This window comes from Trachypithecus francoisi, unplaced genomic scaffold (genome assembly GCF_009764315.1).
Source record: "Trachypithecus francoisi isolate TF-2019V2 unplaced genomic scaffold, Tfra_2.0 Lachesis_group0, whole genome shotgun sequence".
Lineage (NCBI taxonomy): Eukaryota > Metazoa > Chordata > Mammalia > Primates > Cercopithecidae > Trachypithecus > Trachypithecus francoisi.
This window is the reverse complement of record NW_022681453.1, coordinates 65,472,044-65,495,688: the sequence shown is the minus strand read 5'-3', so window position 1 is coordinate 65,495,688 and position 23,645 is coordinate 65,472,044. Positions and strand designations below refer to the sequence as shown.

Here is a 23,645-nt window from a genome sequence, read left to right as displayed (position 1 = left end):
ACAAAAAAAGAAAAGTTACACTAACAAAACCTCAGCTTGTTATAAGACAAGGGTCCTCAACCCTGTGCTGATTAATATCTCAGATTCTCCGGTCACTTGCATGAGGAACCCCTTGTCCCTCTGCAGCCAGCTTGCAGACTGGCTTAGCCTGAAAACTGACTGGCAGGGAAGGACTTTTTGGAAACCTCTTAATATAGTCTGTCTTTCCTGTAAGTGCAGAACCATTATGAATAGCAGAATTAGATTTTAAAATTGTTAAAGAGCTGGAGTCCGTAATTGAACTGAAATTCTCCCATATTCCTGAAACAGCACATTCAGGCCTACTGACTATGAAAAATCACTGCACTCACTGGTAGGTATTTCAAATTCAGGCAGAGCACACATCAGTTTATTTTGAAATGCAACACAGATCAGTATTTTATTAATACAACTTATTACCACATTAACATTATCAGGTAAAAACAGCTTTCAAATGCATGCATAGAAAGTTAAGCATAGTCTCTGGACTCCTTATTTCTAAATATACAAAAAATACATTTAAATTATATAATTTTAGTGAATCAAAGACTTATAAAATTACAATTTTGGTTTTCACAACATAGAAAAAATACAAAAATGACTATATATACGGTTGTATAATTTTTTAACCAAATTCAAAGGAGCAGTATGCATTGAATTTAATGTTTTATCTGAAACTCAGAACTGCAAGTAATTTGCAGGTTGGACCACATCAATGCCAATCTTTTATTATAAATGAATAACCAAAAAAAAAGTGAAAAATGAGGGCATGATCTCTTCTTATACCTCTTCAACTCTCCAGCATCTAAACCTTTCCTGTCAGAAGTCTGCTCTGGAGACAGTTTTTCATCTGCAAGGCCAGTGCTTTATTCCATGACTAACTCTCCATGGTGCCTCTGGGTAACGGTTGGTACATGTTAAATGAATGAGCCCAACCTCAGCAAACATAACGCAGCAAGATGCAGATTAGCAGTCTGTGCCGACAAAAGCACTACTGCGGACCTCAAAGAATTCTCTCTGTCAGAAGAAGGCCCCCACAGCGGGGATCGGAAACACACAATCAAGTGGGTAGTTGGGAAGATGATGCCTTTGACTATGCCCTGAAATGAAACCGCTAAGTCTGACAAAATACCCACAAAAACATGACATTCCTTGTTCACACTTTATAAGAAGGTGTGACATTTGGTGGTGTGGTTGTTCTCAATTTATAAAAGAATAAATGACTTCAAAGGAGAAATGAATTCATGTTAGGGATAAAGAAACCAGTTAGAGAGGTTATTGAAGGACACACTGACATGCCTTACTTATCTGCCATAAGTATTCTAAATGTTGATGTACAAAAATACACACTGGGGTTGAGATCCTTTTTGAAAAGGGAGCTGTGTGCTGTGTTCTCATTGCCAAAGTTCAATTCAATGCAACAGCACTGTTTGCAACAGAATGTTTTTCATAAGTAGTGACAAATTATAATAAAGCGGCCCAAATAAAACCCCTAGTCCAGCAACCCTGGAAAAGCTGCATTTTTCATCCTGACTTCTAGAATTTTTCCAAAAACAATTGAAAAAATCTAACAGAATAAAGTAATATGACAAATATAACCCAAGTTGATTCTATTTTATAGTAGAAATACATTATGGAAGAATAAAACAAGAGAAAAGGCATGAAAAAAATCTTTCCCACATATTTTGTCTATCAAATACAAGAATAGATTCTAATCTCAACATGCCCAAGTTGAGTGCTGACTTTAAGAAGCAGAATTTTGAAGTTCAATTCAAAAATAATTTATCACACACCTGCCTGCATTAAATTTTCAAACTTCTATAAAAATAAGCACTTAAAAATTTAGTTTTCCAGGGGCCGGGCGCAATGGCTCACGCCTGTAATCCCAGCACTTTGGGAGGCCGAGGCGGGCAGATCATGAGGTCAGGAAATTGAGACCATCCTGGCTAACACGGTGAAACCCCGTCTCTACTAAAAATACAAAAAAAAATTAGCTCGGTGTGGTGGCGGGCATCTGTAGTCCCAGCTACTCGGGAGGCTGAGGCAGGAGGATGGCATGAACCCGGGAGGTGGAGCTTGCAGTGAGCCGAGATCACACCACTGCACTCCAGCCTGGGTGACAGAGTGAGACTCCGTCTCAAAAGAGAAAAAAAAAATTTAGTTTTCCAGTATGAGTTTTCTGATATTCGCAATTATACTTTAACGACAACTACTCAATAAGCTAAACTTTTTTTTTTTTTTGAGATGGAGTCTTGCTCTGTCGCCCAGGCTGGAGTGCAGTGGCCGGATCTCAGCTCACTGCAAGCTCCGCCTCCCAGGTTCATGCCATTCTCCTGCCTCAGCCTCCCGAGTAGCTGGGACTACAGGCGCCCGCCACCACGCCTGGCTAGTTTTTTTTTTGTATTTTTTAGTAGAGACGGGGTTTCACCGTGTTAGCCAGGATGGTCTCGATCTCCTGACCTCATGATCCGCCTGTCTCGGCCTCCCAAAGTGCTGGGATTATAGGCTTGAGCCACCGCGCCCGGCCAAGCTAAACTTTTAAAGTCTTAAAGTTCAACATCAACCAAAAAAAAAAAAAAAAAAGAAGCTGCAGGGGGTGGGGGAGGAAAAAAGGCTCCATAAAGATACTGTGCTATTTAATACTTAATGCACATCTAAACTTGGGCTTTCACATTTTCATCCAACTTTTTTTTTTTTTTTTTTCAGTTTACCTACAAGTTGCAGTACCAGCCCTTTCTTGAGGAGTTTTAAACATGGTTGAGCAATTAAATCATATGAGGATGTGACATGGATGAGACAATGTCGGTAGGACCAAACCACTTCTTGGCTGCTCCAACATGCAGAGATGATACTGCTTTTAGCTCATGATGGCCCAAGTGGAATGTTTTACTGCCTACAGACTTACAGCTTGGTGGAAATTAACATAGGACCTTAATTAGCAAAAGTATCCAAACAGAAGAGTGAATGAAAATTAAAAAATAAAACAATAATGGTGTATAAACCTATTCCTGAATGTTTTCCGACTACCTTTCTAAAGCAACACGTTCCATGTGCTTTCAGTAACAGCCTCCATTCCTACGTGGCTGCATCAGCTTCTTCAGGGTCATCAGTGCATCAGTGAGAATAGCTACTGGCAAACACGTTACTCAGAGGTGTTCTGAGAACAGTGCTGTGAAAAGGACTTGTCGCTTATGAGCTACTGAGCTCCCCCTTTCTGAGACCTGTCATTTTGTTAAGATATGATTGAGGCTGAGCTCCAGATAAGATATATTCTTTACGGTATACACATACTTATTAGATTCAAGCACGTTTCTTAGTGGCAGGCAGTAATGACTCAATTTAAAACAAACAAAAGGGTTCTAAGTTGTTTTCTGATTATGGGCACTACCCCGAAGCTTCATAGGCATATACATTTTATAATTCATTCATTAGATATGAGGGGATAGGTCCCAGCCATAACTTCAGAGCATTCCAGAGAACAGAGTTTGCCGCTTCAGAAATACAAATAGTTTCCAGCATGCAGTCAAGCACTTTGACAAGGGAATGCTAAACACACTGCAGACTGAAACATAACTATACTGCAAGCTGGGCTATTCGGTTGGTACGACTTCATTATTCAGACTGTAACTCTCAAGTACTTAGTGTTACAGGTCTTTATTGATCAGATACATGAAGGACACAGAAGGACATAAAATGCCCAATCCCTTTCTAGTGCCATCATAAATATTAGGAACTTCTGGTTGAAAGAGCATGCTGAAATGAACTGGCCAGGGTGTTTTATGTAACAATCTTTTTCTAAAATAAAATCTCAGGCCCACATGACACTGGATTTTTGTTTTAGTTTTGTTTGAATATTTTAAAAATAGTTCTTACTTATTTTCTATGAAACGTATTGGGAACTCAAAAAGTCTGCAGCATTTTTTGATCATTGAAAAGTTTGTTTTGGTGGGAGGTGCAGAAAGCAGGAACTATTCAAATTTCTTGTGCTCTTCAGTATGAGAAAGGATCTTTCTTCTCTGGTGTATCATGTGGAAATACAACTGGGGAAAAACTGAAAGAAAAGAAAAGTTGGTTAAGAGGATGGTTTAAAATTGCATGCTCTATTTAAAGCATATGAACTTGAGGTCCTCTCTAACCTTCTGACTAATTTCTCATCCAGCAACCAAGGAAGGTAACAAAGTGGGCTTGGGGAAAGGGAGAAAAAACAGAGAGACTTACCATCTTTCTTTTCCTGCTTTAGCTGAGGGAAAAAGTGGTGTGGAATACAGTGACAGACACTATTGTCACTATCATGACCTATCTCGATGCCACACAGCAGCCAAATAATATTCTTTCATGTATTATCTCCACATTTATTCTGATTAACTTCACAACAACCAGGTGAAGAATTCCAGTGATGAAGTTATTATTCCTATTTCAAAGAGGAGGAATTTGAGCTCCAGAGAGGGTGATCAACTTGCCTGGGGTCTCATAGTAAGTCCCGGACAGAATTGGGACCAGACTCTTGGCTCCTGACCCTCAGCCTAGCCCCATCTGGTCCCAGGACAGGTGGTTCTTTGGGAAGAATAACCTCTCTTGGGAAGTAGTTTTGGGTAAAGACTTGAGGAGGAGGAGGAGGAATGCCACAACATTTGCTTTGAACACAACTAAGCCAGGTTTGGATGTTTTTTTTTTAAAAAAAAAAAGGCCTTATGAAATGTAAGCCAGTGTCTTAGGCACTGGGGATTCTTCTGTTCTTGGTCATTTCACAGAATACTTCAAAAAGCACTGGTTCTCAAATGAATGGGGTGGTACTGCCTCCCTCAGAACGATCTGGAACTATTTCGATAGTTTGACTATTGGAAATAAGGGAGAAAGGGAAAGGGTACTGGCAGTTGGCATATGAGACCAGGGGTGCTAAAACATGCCACAGTGTAGGACAGTACCCACTACTAAGAAGTATCCCACCCAAAATGCCTATAGTGTCCCTCTAGGAAATACCAGTTTGAGCCACCCAGGCTTCACAAGGTTACTGTGTGTAAACAACTCCAGGTGAAATGCTCTTTGTTGTACAATACCCTTCCTCTCCTCATCTCTCCAACAGCTCCAATCTTTATTTTATTGATATTACTTTTTTAGACAGGGTCTTGCTTTGTCACCCAGGCTGGTGTGCAGTGCTGTGATCTTGGCTCATGGCCTGGACCTTCTGGGTTCAGTCAATCCTCCCGGCTCAGCCTCCTGAGTAGCTGGGACTACAGGTGCACACCACTTCACATCCGACTAATTTTGCATTTTTTGTAGAGATGGGATCTCCCTATGTTGCCCAGGCTTGTCTGGAACCCCTGGGGTCAAGGGGTGTGCCCACCTCAGCCTCCCAAAGTGCTAAGACTATAGGCATGAGTTACCAAGCCCAGCCCAGTCTCTCTTTTTCGGACGGTCACGCATATTTTTTGGAAGATAATTTCTACTACTCCCAACTCTCTCCTGACAAGTTTCTTTCTTTTTAAATGGGTTCCAAGCTGGCCAAATTTCAAATGATCCTCCCAAAGTACGCCGTACACCAGTGCACGTGTGACAAAGATCTGCCAACCTGCAGAGGCGGCAGCATGTGGAACAGGGCCGCTGTCCACGCCACCGATACTGCCAGGCAGGACGCTGTTCACAGGAAAGACCTCACTTAAACATATAATTCAACAGGCAGAGAACTATTTTGGCATGAAAGTCAGAAAATCTGACAAGCTCTATAATCTAAAAACTGGAAGTCAAGATATAATTAAACCATAAGGAATGTTAATTGTAATCATTTAAAAATGTGGGGCCAGTCCCATTTCTATAGATTTACTGTAACGAAGGGAAACTGTGAGCTGGGCATGCTCAAAACCTTCCCACTGGTTGCATTTGTGTTCACACAACCGGCAGCTGCAGCCTCACAGCTGGCTCAGATGGCCCGGGGGGAGAAGAATGACCTGGAAGTTATGCATTTAGCCCTTGGTGGCAGTTCAAGGAAGAGGATGGCCATGCAGACCTTCATTTCCATGGGCAGGGCCTGCTACCTACCAGAAGGGTCAGATGATGGTGCTTTCACTCCTTTACATCTCCCAGAGATTCCTCAGTACCCAGAGAAAGGAATGTGGATGGGAAGCCAAGGGCCTAGGGTGCCTGGCCTATTCTCCACAGTTCAGGCAGTGGCCTTCTGGCTGACCAGAACTGTGATTCTGTCTCCATCTCAATCACCTACATGTTCAGACTGAACCCGACCATGAGACTGAAAGCTTTCCAGATGCATGGCTGCTACTTTTAACAACATGAGCTACACTGAGGAACAGCACTGAAAAAACCCCTCAACCTGAGAACAGGCTATTGAGAATTCCACCTTCTGTTCTCCCAGTTCAGGGGACACAGAATGGGGACACTGCTGGGCTCGTGTGTGTGTGTCGGTCCCTGTGTGTTGGGGCTCAGTGGGGTGTGGGTGCTGCTGGGCCCACCTTTCTTTAAGAAGATGGCCAGCCCTCTTGGGGCTCTCTTCCCCTCTGGGGAGAGAACTGTGGAGGGCGAGAGCACCAGATATGCTCTCTGCCTGGGCCAAGTCTCCTTGGTTGCTCTAAAAATCAGAGGTGTGGTTACGGTTACTGACAACCCGGAAAGTGCCAGCTTCTCCAGGTCCTCACTCCTCATCAATGTATCTTGCCCTTTTTTGGCTCCCTCCCCCATAACCAATTTTCACCAATTTGGGGGTGGAATGTAAACAGGCCTTAGACATCTACTGAGTCCTGCAGGGACTGTGTTGTACTAATCCTGTATATATTGCAACTACAGCAGAATAGGAGAGGAGCACGTGGCCAAGGCACCCCAATATAAGGAAACTCCTGGGGCCAAGTCTCATGAGCCACAATTTAGGCTGTGTGTGCAACAACGCAACAATGGATGAGGCCCATGAAAAGGAGGTGTTACTTTATATAATACATGTGTATCATCAACTTGCCATTAAAGATTAAAAGAACACTACCTTGTAGAAAGAAAACCAAATTTGTTAAAGGAGACTGCATGTCAACAGCAACCTCCTAATTCTGCATTTTCTTCTGATAAATATAAAGCTTTGGAAACGTGCAGCTGGCCAGAATGAACTGTACACTCCTGCCTCAATAGTAACAACCTGAACCCCTGAGGACATCCAGAGCTGCTGGCTCAGGCCAGAGCACAGACCAGCAGGCACCAGGTGATTCGCAACAGGAGAGGTGGTCTGTGTGCCATCTTGAACCTGGGTGAGGAGTCCGAGGTTTGCAGGGAATCTTTTAATCATTATTTGAGATCCACCCTTTTCCCTGGTCTACAAGAGGTAAGCTGCCTTAGAAAAAGAAATTATGTTAGACTTTAACTGAGCCAAGTTCTCTTACCAAAAGGAGGCTGAGACTGCAAGGGGCAATTACTTAAGGTAAAGAAAGCAGACTTCTGTTGGGAGGAGAGTCCTTTCCTACTCTCTAAAACAGGGGTACCCAACCCCTACCTGTTGGAACCAAGCTACACAGCAGGAGGTGAGTGGTGGGCAAATGAGCATTACTGCCTGAGCTCTGCCTCCTGTCAGACCGGCAGTGGCTTTAGATTCTCACAGAAGTGTGAACCCTGTTGTAAACTGCACATTCAAGGGATCTAGGTTATATGTTTCTTATGAGAATCTAATGCCTGATGATCAGTTTCATCCTGAAACCATCCCCCGCACCACCCAGGGAAAAACTGTCTTCCATGAAACCGGTCCCTGGTGCCAAAAAGGTTGTGGGGACTGCTGCTCTAAAAGACAGCTGGCTCTGGGGTCAGTGTCTTCTCTTTCCTCTATCTCTCTCAAGACCAAGATGAAAAGCTCACAGGAGTGGGTTTCCCTCAGGAATGCTATCGTCATGGAGGCCGCATGTGGAACCCAGGCACTGTCACTACACCAAGAGCTCAGAAGGAAGAGGTGAAGCTCAGCACTGGTTGGCTACCAGAGCACAAAGAGACAAACATGCAGATAGATGGAGGCTGCCCTGGGGAGCAGTTCCTGGAAGGAAGCCCTGCTTCCTAGAGAGGTTGGAAGTCTTGCAGGAACTCTCAGGTAGGAACCCCTAGATTTTTGTCAGTGTAGAAGCAGCTTGCTATAGATCTGATTTCATAAAAACCTCCCTGCCCCTCTCCCAGTCACCCAGTATGGTACATGTCTCCTATTCATTTGACCATGGTGAATTCAAATAAAGCCCATGGTGCCCACTGGGATAATATGTGTTAGTTACTCTGGGTGTGGTAAAACTGCAACTGTGAACTGCTGCTCTAGAGACTGGAAAATGAAACTCTAAAAAAAACAAAATTAGAAAGGTGAAAAACTATTAGTTAACTTTTATTACTTAAACATTTAGATGATTTCACATTTATCGTCTGTTGGAAAATCAACTACTTTTTACATTTGAAGAGAGATGGCCTCTGGTTGCTATGATTCCAGCACTAGAGAGGAGGACTCAATCATGAATAAAGAGTGGAAAATGAATCATGAAGCAGAACTGTATCCAAGAATTTCTGCAAGACAAACACTCACATGAAATCTGGATGTAGTTTTTTTCTCACAAAGCATGAAATGCAATTTTCCACAGAGGGACACAAGCATGTCACTTTGTTAGGATGATTCATTCTGGTGATGCCGTGGAATGAAGAGAAGTCCAACCCTGTCTGAATTTAACCTGGGGTTTAGGGAAGAATATAGCATCTTTTCTAGATTAAAATAAGATTCAGAGTTACAATGGTTATAGAAATAGCTAAATGAGAAGAACCACTAACATTGTATGTCCTCGGTTATAAGAAGATCTTTTGGTATGTAGAAATCAATCATAGGATTTATAATTGAACATCAGAATTCCAGCAAAGGACTAAACTCTTCATCCTCAGAAAGTAGGGCTCACTTCACAGAGACATCAAACGTGTCTTTTTCTCTGCCACTGAATATACTGATAGGCACATTTGATTATCCATATACTTAAATCTTCAGCAGTACTATTAAAATAATTAAAAACCATCTTGAAGAGAACACTGTGTCCCAATCAGTGCTCAACAAGAAAATGAAAAATGTGGAAAAAAATAAATCTATTATTATTTTGTTATGTTTCTAGTTAACTATCAATCAATTCAAAATGAAGTTAAATGTCTATTTCGATATAGTAACCAATGCAAAAGTCTTTTTACCATGTTTTTCAAATACCGTAACAAGCAGTTCTTGAGATAGAAAACTACAATCAAGGTAAGGCCTTTAATGGCTTTTTTGTTTTCCATTCAGTACTTTCCCCAATATATACTTAACCTAGCCTGGTACTCAGTTTCAAACCCACATGCTGAGAATTGCTGCATTTTGGCAACTGTATTGAGAAGGGTTCATCTTTATTCAATTACTACTGGAAAAAATTCCCTTTTGATAGTCAGCATTCAAAAAAACCAAGAAGAATTCCCAATAAATGAGATTTACATTTACTTGGATATAGTGCAAAAACAGTCAAAGATATTTAACTCTAGTTATTGTAGAGCAAAATTTTAAAACATACTTAAATATATGCATAACTGTTTACTTACTTGGAATGTAGGAGATCATTATTAGAATCAGGAATGCATGGTAGTCAAAAGAGAAATTGTATTTGTTGGGTAAACTGATGGAATACAGGCCAGCTTGTCTGACAAAGGGCAGAGCTGCGTATATTGTGAGTAGTTCTCCTGACACTCCCATTGGGTACAGCACAATGAAAAGTGTGTACCTAAAGCAAAACAAAATATTCATTACTGAGGCTCAAAGTCAGCTTTAGGAGGAAGCTGCACTTCCCACCCTTCTAATCAGTCCTGGTCTTTTAGAAAGTGATTGTTTATACATCTTCCTGTTTACCTGCTATTCAGATTCAGGTTTTACAAGCCAGTTTTTGAAACCAGCCTACAGCAGGTATATGTTTCCAAATGGTCTAATGACAAAATGAAGTCTGTTCAGGCAGCCTCAAAAATTTGGTCTGATGAAATAAACAACTCTTCAAAATTATGCCCTAAAATAACTAAAGTGATGCCAAATGCTGGTAAAGTAGGGGAACTGAGTCATGGTTTATACTGAAGGGTCCTGCCCTGTGGGTCTTGGGATGGGGTTGGGGTGGTAGTGGTGGAGGTGTTGGAACATGTGGTCTAGGAATGCCACACCACATGCAAAGACTGAATAACAACAAAAATAGCACAAACATCTGTATACTGCTACTATTTTTCAAATGTTTGTAGGTGCTATTGTGAAAAATTAAATATATGCAATTAAAAAAATTTAAAATTCATAATAGCTTTTGGTTACTATGTAATTTTCCAATCAAAACACCCCACAATTACGATTATCGTCATATGGGAGGGGAATCTGCATAATTTTTCTCTCTTTAAAAATGAGTTCTCCACATTCCTCAGAGAATTCAGAGAGCAGTCACTTCCCTATGGAACTGTAAGCCGCTGTTAAGTATTGCTAAAGGAATCATCAGCTCAGACTTTCAACAGCCTTTGGCTGTTTGTGGCTCACAATGTGCAACGGACTACAAACTTTTGTAGTCTTTCAACACAGGAATCGTGTTGAAAATCTCTGAAGTGGAAGGGAAGACATATTCCCCACTGCCAATTTTAGCCACACTAAGTAGGATGGTGGAAAAATATCTTTCAGAGGCCATGGAGAACAGTGGACGAAAGAATCTTTCTCCAACAGTAAAATCAGGGCTTGGTCAACAGACTTCCCTAACAACCAGGGTAAACAGCTTTCACAGTGGCTGTCCAGGTTGGTTAGTAACTGCTCTGTTTCCCATTCTTCCCCTTTCCTAATAAAAATGTTCATTGCAAATGAGAAAAACAATAAAAATAACGAAGGAGTTCCCATGCTCGAAATGTTGGAAACAATCGGATTATGTCCCTAATTTAATTACTGAACTCATAAATAGTCTAGGAACCACTGCTTTCCTTCCACCAAATAAGGCGTTTCAGCTCCAGGGACAACTTGGATCCTTCTGCTTTGTCACTCTCCCTCAAAGTCTTTCCCAGCTCAGAAAACTGCCTACAACTGTCTCATGGACTCATTAAGTTAAGCAGATGAACTACTAGCCTTTTACCAAAGTCATCATTACTTGTAAAAACAAAGCAAAATAACAGCGATACACTAAAACTGCCATGCAATGCTTGTTATTACCTAAAAATTAATTTAAGAGTCACAGCTTCTTGGCAAAACTGAGACTAGAAGAATAGGACTTGGTCCAAAAACACCCATCACAATGGCAGAAGCTCATCAGTAAAATGTGATGATATGGACAAAAAAGGGATGTTACAGCAAATCTCTACTGATTGCTACTTGGTGATGAAGTTTTTTTAAAAAAGAAAATATTGTATAATTTAATTGAAAAGAACTGATTCCAATTAAAATAATTTAAGTAAAATATAAAAACCTTAAAACAGTATTTCCGTTAGTCAAAGTTAAGTACAGAGTCCTATTCTGATGAAATCTACAGACAAGATTTCTACCCAACCCCTGTATCAATTTTATTTGGAGGCAATATTTAGGCAATAAAAGGTAAATGCAATGACAGACCATTTCAAAAGTGAGCCTTCATTCCATGTGCTTTTTTACCTGGCCCATTTGATGAGGTAAGGCAGATGGTTTAACAGACTGAATGTATAAAAGGAGTAACGGATGATTTCCGTGATCGTCCAGGCAATAACAAACAGGAGGACACTGTCTTCACTCTGTACCTGAAGGAAGAGGAAAACAAAAGAAAAAAACCACACAGACAACGTTAATGAAGACAGTGTACAGCACCCGGCAGAGCCAGGGAGTGAGTCGGCACAGCCGCTGGTCTCTATCCTCAGGGCCCCTGTACAGCAGAAAGAGCTTGCGTGTAAAGGAGCTGGAGCCTAGGATGACAGCTGTGTACATTCCAGAGATGAGGGCCAAGCGCGAAGGGCCTCAGTCACCAGGAGCGAGAGCAGCAGGGCAGGGTAACAAACACGAGGGGTGGGAGTTTTGTAGGTTTGCCAGCCTCATGCGGAGAATGTGGACTGATGTCAGTGGGAGCCAACAGCAGTTAGGTAAGGAAGGTGGGAGGGCAAAGTGGTGGAGAGCTTGGGATCCATTACAAGAATTTTTCTTGATTTGCGTGACAGCTGCGAACTCAAGACAATTTCACAAGAGGGGAATGTAAGGATTAAAGCACAACTGGGCTGGGTGCAGTGGCTCACGCTTGTAATCCCAGCACTTTGGGAGGCTGAGGTGGGTGGATCACATGAGGTCAGAAGTTTGAGACCAGCCTGGCCAACATGGCGACACACTGTTTCTACTAAAAATACAAAAAATTAGCCAAGTGTGGTGGCGCGTGCCTGTAATCCCAGTTACTCAGGAGACTGAGGCAGGAGAATTGCTTGAACCTGGGAGGCGGAGGTTGCAGTGTGTCACTGCACCACAGCCTGGGTGACAGAGTGAGACTGTCTCAAAAAAAAAAAAAAGCACAACTGAAGATGAGGCTAGCTCACAGAGCAAGAATTCCAGTGAGGGGAGGGCTGGGGACTATCTGCAAGGCAAGGGCCCATTTATTTCCTCCCATTAGAGACTTCTCCCCCCAGAGGAGGCCTGCATTAACTCCTCTATGATTACGGAAGCTTCCACACTGTTCCCAGGAGGCAGTTAGAGCCAGAGAGCTTTGAAATCTCCAGCCTCCTCTGAAGTTGTTTTTATGCTGAAAAAAACAATAAAGGTTTAAAAGAGCCCCTAGGTGATTTTTTAGGAGGTTTTCTCTTGTATTGAAAATTTACTGCTGTGGCTTTAACTTTCAGCACCTCCCCCAATCCCTTCCCAGCTGGGTTTGCAATGAACTTTTGTGCTTGAAAATCAACAAGAAATACCCTTGCACCCCAATTCATATTAGTTTCCATATATCCAAAAAAAACCCCCCAAAAAACAAAAAAACAGTCCAAGAGTCGGACATAAATAAGAAATCCCACCCCATAAACCGAACAAATCTTGACAAGACGGACTTTCTGTCCCACTCCTAATACCTAATACAGCGAGGGAACGGCATTCTAGCCTTCACTTTTGCTTCTTTCCATTTGCAATGTTAATAGTTTTTAGCACTTACATTCTTGCTCAGAAAGTGTACATGGAGCGATCCACCTACACAATGAAATAAGTAGTCATTTACATATCTATTAACTAAATTGCTCTGACAAAGAATTTCATAAATGCACAGTTACTATTCTCTAAAAATAATAAGAACTTCATACTGTCAAGAGCAAGAGTACTTTCTGTTTTCCTGGTGCTCTCATATTAGCCAAAGTAAAGCAAAAGCCAAACACCTCTAAAGCTTTCATGGAGAGATTTTTCAGTCTGTCTCCAAATCCTTACTTGAATCCATCTATAACAAAATATAATATAAATATAAAAGCACACTTTGCTTTTTGATGTATTTTATAATCCTCCTTAAGGAGATAGTTTTTACAGCTATGAGTGGAAGCCTTGCCTAAAGAGCTCTGGGTTATAATAGGAATCGCCTTTAATATTTTGTACTGTAAACATCTTGAAAGCAGGGAATGTGCTTTATTCATCTTCTGTTTTCCAAAAACACTTTGTGTTTTTCACAAGTAAGAGCTCAATAAATAATTGCTGAGTAAATGAAGTCAGTCCTAACTGGGTTACTCCGAGACTCAGTTGCCTTCTTTATGGTGCCTGATAGTTTCTGTGTAGTCTTAGTGACCTTCAAATAGGCAAAAACAAACAAACAAAACTCAACCCCCTCCCAAACCTCCTGCTTTGACCCAGCCTAGAGGTTGGTTATTATTTACCTCCCATCCATCCCCAAGTTAGATCTTAGCCAAAAGAACTATGACAAACTCAGACTAAGTATGAAAGCAGTCTGTTCCGAGAGTCTAGCTGTGAAGACGATGGCATAAGTCTTTTTTAAAATACTAGGGATGCAGGAAATGACCATTTTGTGCAAAATGATATCTTCCAATCAATAGGAAATGCAACATTGTTATCAAGAAGGGATTTGGGTAAAGAGATTGCCTTATGTGATTTATAGATAATTATAAACCAATAACACAAAATGGGCAAATGTAATGCATAAGTTAAAACCAGTATGATCAATGAGACTCGAAGAGATATTTGTACACTCATGTTTATAGCAGCATTATTCACAACAGTCAAAAGGCAAAGAAACCCAGGTGTGTACTGATGGATGGATAAGCAAGATGTGGCCTATACATACAGTGGAGTATTATTATATACATACAGTGGAGTATTATTCAGCCTTAAAAGGGAGGAAATTCTTACACATGCTGCAAAATGGATGAACCCTGAAGACATCATGCTAAGTAAAATAAGCCAGTCACAAAAAGGTGAATACTGTGTGATTCTACTCATATGTGGTACCTAGGGTGAGGCAGAGACAAAAAGTAGAGACAGAAGGTTGCCAGCAGCTGGGAAGATGGGAAATAGAGAATTACTGTTTAATTGGTATAGAGTTCCAGTTTGGGAGGATTAAAAAAGTTCTGGAGATGGATGGTGATGATGGTTGTACAACAATGGGAAAGTATTTCTGCAACTGAACTATACACTTAAAAATGGTAAAATGGGCCGGGCGCGGTGGCTCAAGCCTGTAATCCCAGCACTTTGGGAGGCCGAGACGGGTGGATCACGAGGTCAGGAGATCGAGACCATCCTGGCTAACACGGTGAAACCCCGTCTCTACTAAAAAATACAAAAAAATTAGCCGGGCGAGGTGGCGGGCGCCTGTAGTCCCAGCTACTCCGGAGGCTGAGGCAGGAGAATGGCGTAAAACCCGGGAGGCGGAGCTTGCAGTGAGCTGAGATCTGGCCACAGCATTCCAGCCTGGGCGGCAGAGCGAGACTCCGTCTCAAAAAAAAAAAAAAAAAAAAAAGGTAAAATGGGCCAGGCGCGGTGGCTCAAGCCTGTAATCCCAGCACTTTGGAGGCCGAGACGGGCGGATCACGAGGTCAGGAGTTCCAGACCATCCTGGCTAACACGGTGAAACCCCGTCTCTACTAAAAAATACAAAAAGCTAGCCGGGCGAGGTGGTGGGCGTCTGTAGTCCCAGCTACTCGGGAGGCTGAGACAGGAGAATGGCCTAAACCCGGGAGGCGGAGCTTGCAGTGAGCTGAGATCCGGGCCACTGCACTCCAGCCCGGGTGACAGAGCGAGACTCCGTCTCAAAAAAACAAACAAAAAAAAAGGTAAAATGGTAAATGTTATATGTATTCTACCACAATAAAAAATAAATGAAAAAACCCCCCAAACAACCCTCAGTAACATAAATTTAATAAGTCTAAATGTAATTACATGACTTAGCAACAACAAAATGACTCCAGATCAGAATGGAGAAGACCCACCTTATGAAATCAAGAGATCTGGAGTCTTTGGTGAACCATAAGCCTCACAGGAGCCAACAGGGTGTGAGGTGGCTGCTCAAACAACACTCCAGGATTCAGCTACGTTAACAGTCTTATCCCAATTACTACACTGTAAATAGATGAGACCCCACTTAGGGAATAGAGTCTGCTAGAAGAACTCCTCAACTAGCAGAGCTGACTTTGGAAAAGGAAAGAGAGGGTAAGTACTTTAAAATATGTAAAAGGATACCATAAGCAAGAGGCAGATGGACATGAGACTAGTAAAACTGGCAGGGAGTAAAATGCTGGGTTCAACCTAAGAAAAACTGAGTAACAAACCAGGTGACTAATCACATAGGCCACCGCAAAAAGTTGTGTGCTTGTAGGCCCTGGACACATCCCAACCAAGACTGCCCAGGAAGGTCCTACCAAGGACGGGGGCTGAGCTGCCCTGGGGCGGCCAGGGCTGCTGCTGTTCTTTGGAAAGGTGTGTGCCCATGATCCCTCCATGGGCAAGGCGTGAAACGCTGGCTAATACTGACTTCCTTGCATGAGCTGAAATTTTTCTAGTTGGTGAAAAAAATGGGTAGAGGCTCTGATGCTTCTTAAAAATAATTTTTCCTTCATCCAAAAGGCCAGAGAGGAGAGAATAACTGACAAGCTCTCCTGTCATCATTACTGACTGCTGAGCATGTGAAATGTGAGCAGTTCTCTGGCTATTACTCCCTGCTTGATGGCAAGGTCTTCAAGGGCCCAGGTCTCATCATTTGGCTTCCTCAGTCCTGACACAGGTCTGGACACAGGGATGTGTGGAATCAACGCCCCTTAAATCGGATGATAACTTATATTTTTCTTTTCCTCCCCATTTTTTTTTCCTTATTTTGAGACTGGGTCTTCTTCTGTTACCCAGGCTGAAAGGCATTAGCACAATCACAGCTCACCATAGCTTCAACCTTCAACCTCCCAGGACAGCCTTCTCGGGACTGATCCTCCCGCCTCAGTCTCAAGAGTAGCTGGGACTACAAGTGCGTGCCACCACACCCAGCTAATTTTTTTCTTATTTTTTTTTTGTAGAAATGGGGTTTCACTGTGTTGCCCAGGCTGGTCTTGAACTTCTAGACTCAAGTGATACTCCCTCCTCGTCCTCCCAAAATACTGGGATTACAAGTGTAAGCCACTACACCTGGCCACTTTTCTATTTTGAAAGCAACAATTGGGAACCTTTTTATAGTAAGTGGGGAGCCTCCTTTCTATTAAGTGCCAGTGACTCATCAGTAGCCTCACAGGAGTAAGAAAAGCTAATTTAGCTTAGGAGGGGTTTTTTGAGGGGCAAAGGATTTGGATTGTAAGAAGTTCTACTCAGCTGCTTTTTGAATTTATAACTAGAAACATATAAACATATGATTTTATTAATTATCAAGAATAAGAGGTTTATGGCTGAGGGGCTCATGCCTATAATCCCAGTGCTTTAGGAGGCTGAGGCAGGTGGATCACTTAAGGCCAGGAGCTGAGATCAGCCTGGGCAGCATAGTGAGACTCTGTTTCTACAATAAAATTAAAAAGTAGCCAGGGTGGTGGTGCACACCTGTGGTCCTACCTACTTGGGAGGTGAGGTGGAAGGATCGCTTGAGCCCAGGAATTTGAAGTTAAAGTGAGCTATGATGGTGCCACTCAACTCCAGCCTGGGTGACGAGCAAGACCCTGTCTCTTAAAATAAGAAAAAAGGAGGTTTAATAAGTCTGCTTTAAGATTTTAATGCAAATGTTCATAGAGTATTAGTCATAATTGAAAAGTGAAAACAACCCAAATATCCATCAACTGGTGAATGGATAAATGACATCTGATAGACATACCTGTACACTGGAATACTATTCAGCAACGTAAAGGGAAGACATATTGACACATGCTACAACATAGACAAACCTCTAAAACATTATGTTGAATGAAAGAAGCCAAATGCAAATCATCATACATTATATGATTCCATTTATATGAAATATTCAGAAAAGGCAAATCTAGAGACAGAAAGTAGATTAGTGGTTGCCAGGGGCTGGGAGTGGGAACTAATTATAAAAGGGCATAAGGTCTCCATGATGTGCTTATTTCACATTGCATCCCCATATCAAAACATCTCATGCACCCCATAAATACAGATACCTACTATGTACCCACAAAAATTTAAAAAAAAAAAAAAAAATTTTAAAAAGGGCATGAGGGGATCATACTGGAGTGATGGAAATGTTCTAAAGTTAGATTATGGTGATGGTTGCACAGCTTGGTACATTTACTAAAGACCACTTAATTACACATTCAACATGGCTGAATTTTGTAAATTATACTTCTGTAAAGTTATTTAATAAAAAAGTATCTGGGAGGTTGAGGTAAGAGGACAGCTTGAGCCCAGGAGTTTGAGACCAGTCTGTGCAACACAGTGAGACCCCCTCTCTTAAAAAAAGAAAAAAAAAGGAGTTTTCTTTAATACATATTATTGCCTTTTAAGAGAAAACGGGCATTTAGGGCAAAGAGGGAGAAGGGAGATGATGAAGATTTACCAAGGATTACTAAGGAGAAGAGGGAGACAAAAGCCAGGTTTAGGATACGTTGCCAAAAATGCCATAAAGCCATGTTTCAAAGTTGCATATTCAGAATGATGGGCACAAACAGGGGAGTGGGTACCATGAAGCCCTTCCTGTTAGGGAATCTTCCTTTGCCTGGCATAGTGAGCTGTGTATTGGATACTCCACGCTGCAGACGGAAGGTTTCCACCCCCTGCTCTAAAGCGAGGGAGGAGGCGGCTGGGTGTAGGCGGCTTGTGTAATATAGCCAAGGGAGTTTACATAGAAATTCAAGCTGGAGAAACAAATGGGTGCAAGAGAAAAACCTTTACACACAAATAGCATCATATGTTTGACTTTAAAAGGCACAGGGAGTATCAGTACATGAAAAGCTGTCATTTTTATTACAGTCAAAGAAAAACAGATGGTGCCACATAAGAAAACCACTATTGTAGAAACCCTATTCTTCTTAGCATTTTGGAACCCGCTGCTTACTGTGCTGGTTATTTCAAAGAAATTCTCTAACCAAGCTTTATGGCAAGCATTCTTTCCTCTTTTTAAAACCCCTTTCATTTGTGAAGAGATTTGGTAAGATCTAAGAGGGTAGGACTAGGGTTTGCTTTTGGAAAAACTGTACGTTTGTTTTAGTCTGCTCAGGCTGCCATAACAGAATACCATAGACTGGGGGGCTTAAACAAGACAAAAGTATTTTCTCACAGTTATGGAGGTTGGAAGTCTGAGATCAGGATGGCAGCATGGTTGGTTTCTGGTGAGGGCTCTTGTCCTGACTTGTGGACGGCCACCTTCTAAATGTGTTCTCACATGGTATCTTTTTTCATAAGGGTGCTAATCCCAACATGAGGGCTCCACCTCCTCATGATCTCATCTAAACTTATTTCCCAAAGGTCCCATTGCCAAATACCATTGCACTGGGGGTTAGGGTTTCAAGGTATGAATTTTTTGTGGGAGGAGACACAATTCAGTCCATAGCAATGCTGTAGACTAGGTGTTGGCAAACTTCTTCTGTACAAGGCTAGTCAGTAAATAATTTAGGGAGGGTTTGTACCACATGTGACTGTTGTAATATATCCATCATTGTTTTTTAAACTCTTTAAAAAATGCAAAAACTATTAGCTGGGCATTGTGGTATGTGCCTATAGTCCCAGCTACTCAGAATCACCTGGGCCTGGAAAGTTAAGGCTGCAGTGAGCTGTGATCACACCATTGCACTCCAGCCTGGGCAACAGAGCAAGACACCATTTCTAAAAAACAAAACAAAACCCGCCCGCCACCATGCCCAGCTAATTTTTTTGTATTTTTAGTAGAGATGGGGTTTCACCGTGTTAGCCAGGATGGTCTCAATCTCCTGACCTCGTCATCTGCCCGCCTTGGCCTCCCAAAGTGCTGGGATTACAGGTGAGCCATCTTGCCTGGCCCACGTGACTTCTTTAGCATACAAATGTCACCCTGCAACATTTCTTTGACAGATTGTGTGGGGAGGTAGGGAGAAGGGAGTCAACGTCTATCACCAATGGACACTATGGGGGAAAAAAACAACCTTGTAAGAACATGTATAGGCAGGTTTTTCATGTTATTGTCATTTTAAAATCTCAGTAATTTCTTGTGTGTGTGGATAATATAAAATAAAATTTATCATTTAACAATTTTAAGTGTATAATTCGTTGGAATTAAGTACATTCACCATATTGTGCAACCATTACCACTATCCATTTCCAGAAGGATTTCATCATCCCAAACAGAAACTCTGCACCCATTAAACAATCACTCCACATCCTCCCCTCACCTCCCACAGGTAACCATTACTTTATTTTCTATCTCTAAGAATTTGTTTATTCTAGGTACCTCATATAAGTGGAATAATACAGTATGTGTCTTTATTTTTTTGAGATGGAGTTTTGCTCTGTTGCCCAGGCAGGAGTGCAGTGGTCCAATCTCGGCTCCACCTCCCAGGTTCAAATGATTCTCGTGCCTCAGCCTCCCGAGTAGCTGGGATTATAGCCACCCACCAACACGCCCAGCTAATTTTTATATTTTTAGTGGAGACAGAGTTTTGTCATGTTGGCCAGGCTGCTCTTGAACTCCTGACCTCACGTGATCTGCCCACCTCGGCCTCCCAAAGTGCTGGGATTACAAGCGTGAGCCATCGTGCCCGGCCCAGCATGTGTATTTCTATGTCTGGTTCATCTATGTATTAAAATTTCCAGCCGGGCGCGGTGGCTCAAGCCTGTAATCCCAGCACTTTGGGAGGCCAAGGCGGGCGGATCACGAGGTCAGGAGATCGAGACCATCCTGGCTAATACGGTGAAACCTCGTCTCTCCTAAAAAAATACAAAAAAAAAAACTAGCCGGGCGAGGTGGTGGGCGCCTGTAGTCCCAGCTACTCCGGAGGCTGAGGCAGGAGAATGGCGTGAACCCGGGAGGCGGAGCTTGCAGTGAGCTGAGATCTGGCCACTGCACTCCAGCCTGGGCGGCAGAGTGAGACTCCATCTCAAAAAAATAAAAAATAAAATAAAATAAAATTTCCTTCCTTTTTGTGTCTGAAAAATATGTCATTGTATGTATATACTACCTTTTGTTTATCATTTGTTGATGGACATCCAGGCTGTTCCTACCTTTTTGGCAGTTATGAATATGCTGCTATGAACATTGGTGTATAAGTTCAAGTACTTGCTTTCAGTTCTTTTGGGTATATTCTTAGTAGTGGAGTTGTTGGATTGTATGGTAATTTTATGTTTAACTTTTTGAGAAACTGCCAAACTGCTGTCCACAGTGGCTGTACCATTTTACATTACATCCCTACCAACAGTGCGCAACAAGAGTTCCAATTACTCCACTGCTTATTTGCTGTATTTTTTTTTTTTTTTTGGTTTCTTAAAATAATAGCTGTCCTAATGAGTGTAAAGTGTTATCTCATGGTAGTTTTGATTTGCATGTCCCTAATGACTAGTGATGTTGAGCATCTTTTCATGTGCTTACTGGCTGTTTTATATCTTCTTTGGAAAAATATCTATTCAAATCCTTTGCCCATTAAATTTTTTTTAGCATCTCTTTTTAATATTTACGGTGACAGCAGTAAAAATTATACCTAATTGTTACTGAGCTCTTACTATATGCCAAGCACTTTTTAACATATATTACCTCACTGAATCCCCATTTTACAGACGAGTAAAGTGAGGTTTACAGAATTTGAACCCAAGGTATGTCTCCTAGACCTGAACAGCTCTGGCTTGTCTTCTTGGGCTTGGGGGTCTCACATGCATGTATGCACGGATGCGCACACGCACACACACATGTTGTTATGAGCTAACAACTATCTTTCAAAATCAGTAACTTTTGGAAGGAACCCTATGCAAGAAAAGCCTAGAGAACAGATAAGGTAAATGTGATGTTTACTTAGTGTCAATAAAGACATTAGTTCTCCAATAAATGTTGCCTACCTCTGAAAAGGGAATAGAGAATATGATTTGAACTTCAGGGACTGAGTGGAAGAAGTTCACCGAGAAAGACTGAGTAAAGCATAAAAAACTACAGGTCACCAGCACCCAGAGGTATCTTTAATGTGTCCATGAAATGACTTCTAGTTGTGCATCAATGACCCAAGTTAAAATACAACATAAGAACTTGAAACAAACACTAATGAATTACCTAAAGTTAATGTGAATCTTCTTCCCTGAGTCTTGTTTTGCTAACAATCATTTTTTTTTGTTTCAGTCCACCTATGGTTAGGATGTTTGACCCTCCAAACCTCATGTTGAAATCTGATCCCCAATGCTGGGGGTGGGACTTGGGGAGAGGGTGAGTGAGTTCTCACTGTTAGTTTCTGTACCACTGGTGAAGAGCCCTCACCATCCCCTGGCTCCTCTCTCTCCATGTGACCTCTGCACAGGCTGGAAGCAGCATGAGTGGAAGCAGCATGAGGCTCTCACCGGATGCAGGTGCTGGCGCCATGCTTTCTATACAGCCTGCAGAACCATGAGCCAAATAGACCTCTTATCTTTTTAAATCATTCAGCCTCAGGTGTTCCTTAATAGCAGCATCAATGGACTACGACGAGCCCTGTTTATTTCTGGATTTAACTTATTGTCAAGACCCCTAAAAATTTATCTTGAAAGCTTGTTCCTCTTTTCTATCTCTGCTAAGCAGAAATTGAAATACAAAATACGATTTCAATTCAAAATGAAAAGAAACTCATAAACACCAAAATTAAAAAAAGAAAACAGGAAAAAAGGAAGAATGAAATACTTCACTAGGCAAGCTTCTGGTTTTCCAGAGATCAGCCCAATCATCTCAAATATGTCTTTGGATAAGATTCACCTGAGATCACCTCTTTCCCTTCCCCACGTGGAAGACACAGTATCGTGGCTGAAAACTCAAGGTGCTGAGGACATGGAGAGGTGAGGTAAGGTGGTGGTGGGCTAACACAGGTATGAACCAGAGGCCTGTAGTTGAGGATGGGAGTGGTGAAGGAGAGACAGAGATGACAGGTGGAAGAGATAGCCAGTGCAGCTGGAAAAGCAGTCACATGGAGCAAACAAGCAAACTGAGCAAAAAAATCAATATATTAAGAAAAATTGGCTTCTTGCTGTTGGAGGAGGTTACTAACAAACATGGAAGGGAAAATGCCAGAAAGAACACTGAGGTATTAGACTGTGGTTGGAAGGATCAGTATGAACCCATGACTTATACACACACACAGCTATATAAATACTTTTAGATGTAAATGTGTGTGAGTATATATGTGTGTACACGTGTGTGTATGTGTATGTATATGTATATGTACCCAAGTTTTCTCTACCGAGAGGGTCTAGAAGAATGACATCTCAGTAGCAGTGAGCACCTCATCTACCCAAATCCTGGATCCTAAGTTACCATCCTCTACTAAAAGGAACCAGGCAGGGCTCTTTGGCAAAATGGCTGATTCCAGGGCTGGGGCTGGGGTAGTACAAGATGGGTCTGGAAATCTTTTTGTGCCAGATCATAAGGAAATACTCAATGGATGATGGAAGTCAAGAGGACCAGGAGGAAGAACTCCCACTGGCCAAATCTAGATAGTTTTAGCATAAAAATAAAAAATAGACTATAATCCATCGAATTATACAGGAATTCATGAGTCCAAACAGATATAAATAAAATAAATAAATGGGAGAAAGGGAAAGCTATTTCTTATAGAATACCAACCCCTATGTATAAAATAAATGACAGAAATAGACAGTGGTCATTTGATAACTATCATAGAGGTGGCTGACATAGGCAGGAGTCATTCCCACAAAATATTCATTAATAAAAAGGAGGTGAACTAGAGGTGGAGAAACCCGGCAGATACTAACAGGAGCAGGTGACAGAGGTCAATGTCACCAGGGGTGGGAAGGGTAGTCATGGCGTGCCTCCTGAGAAGAGCAAGCGTGGCTTGAATTGGTTATGAGGGAATGCTGGATGGACCTAGGCTGAGAACTTACAGCCTGTACTCTTTAAAACTGACACAAGGTCATGAGGGACAGGGCAAGGCTGAGGAGATCATCCAGACTGAAGGAGTCTGAAGAGACTTGACAAAGAAACAACACACGGATGTGGCAGGAATACCACAGCAACCATATGTCGCCTTCTCCCATGAATCCCAGTGCTCAGCACAAGACCTGGAACACAGACGATACTGATTAAATATTTTCTCCA

At 41.9% G+C, this 23,645-nt stretch overlaps 1 protein-coding gene across 3 annotated transcripts in view; it reads right to left on the bottom strand.

Annotated features, from left to right (window-relative positions):
• Nucleotides 1-2,703: 2,703 nt before the first annotated feature.
• The window catches only part of HACD2 (3-hydroxyacyl-CoA dehydratase 2), a 94,644-nt gene continuing 73,702 nt past the window's right edge, over nt 2,704-23,645 (bottom strand). For all 3 annotated transcript variants that reach the window (XM_033211002.1, XM_033211003.1, XM_033211004.1), the window contains 3 exons: nt 11,630-11,751; nt 9,580-9,758; nt 2,704-4,069 (listed from right to left, as the gene is read on the bottom strand). In XM_033211002.1, the coding sequence (XP_033066893.1) occupies nt 3,987-4,069; nt 9,580-9,758; nt 11,630-11,751 (384 nt within the window). In that variant the 3' untranslated portion in view covers nt 2,704-3,986. The remainder of the gene's footprint in view (nt 4,070-9,579; nt 9,759-11,629; nt 11,752-23,645) is intronic.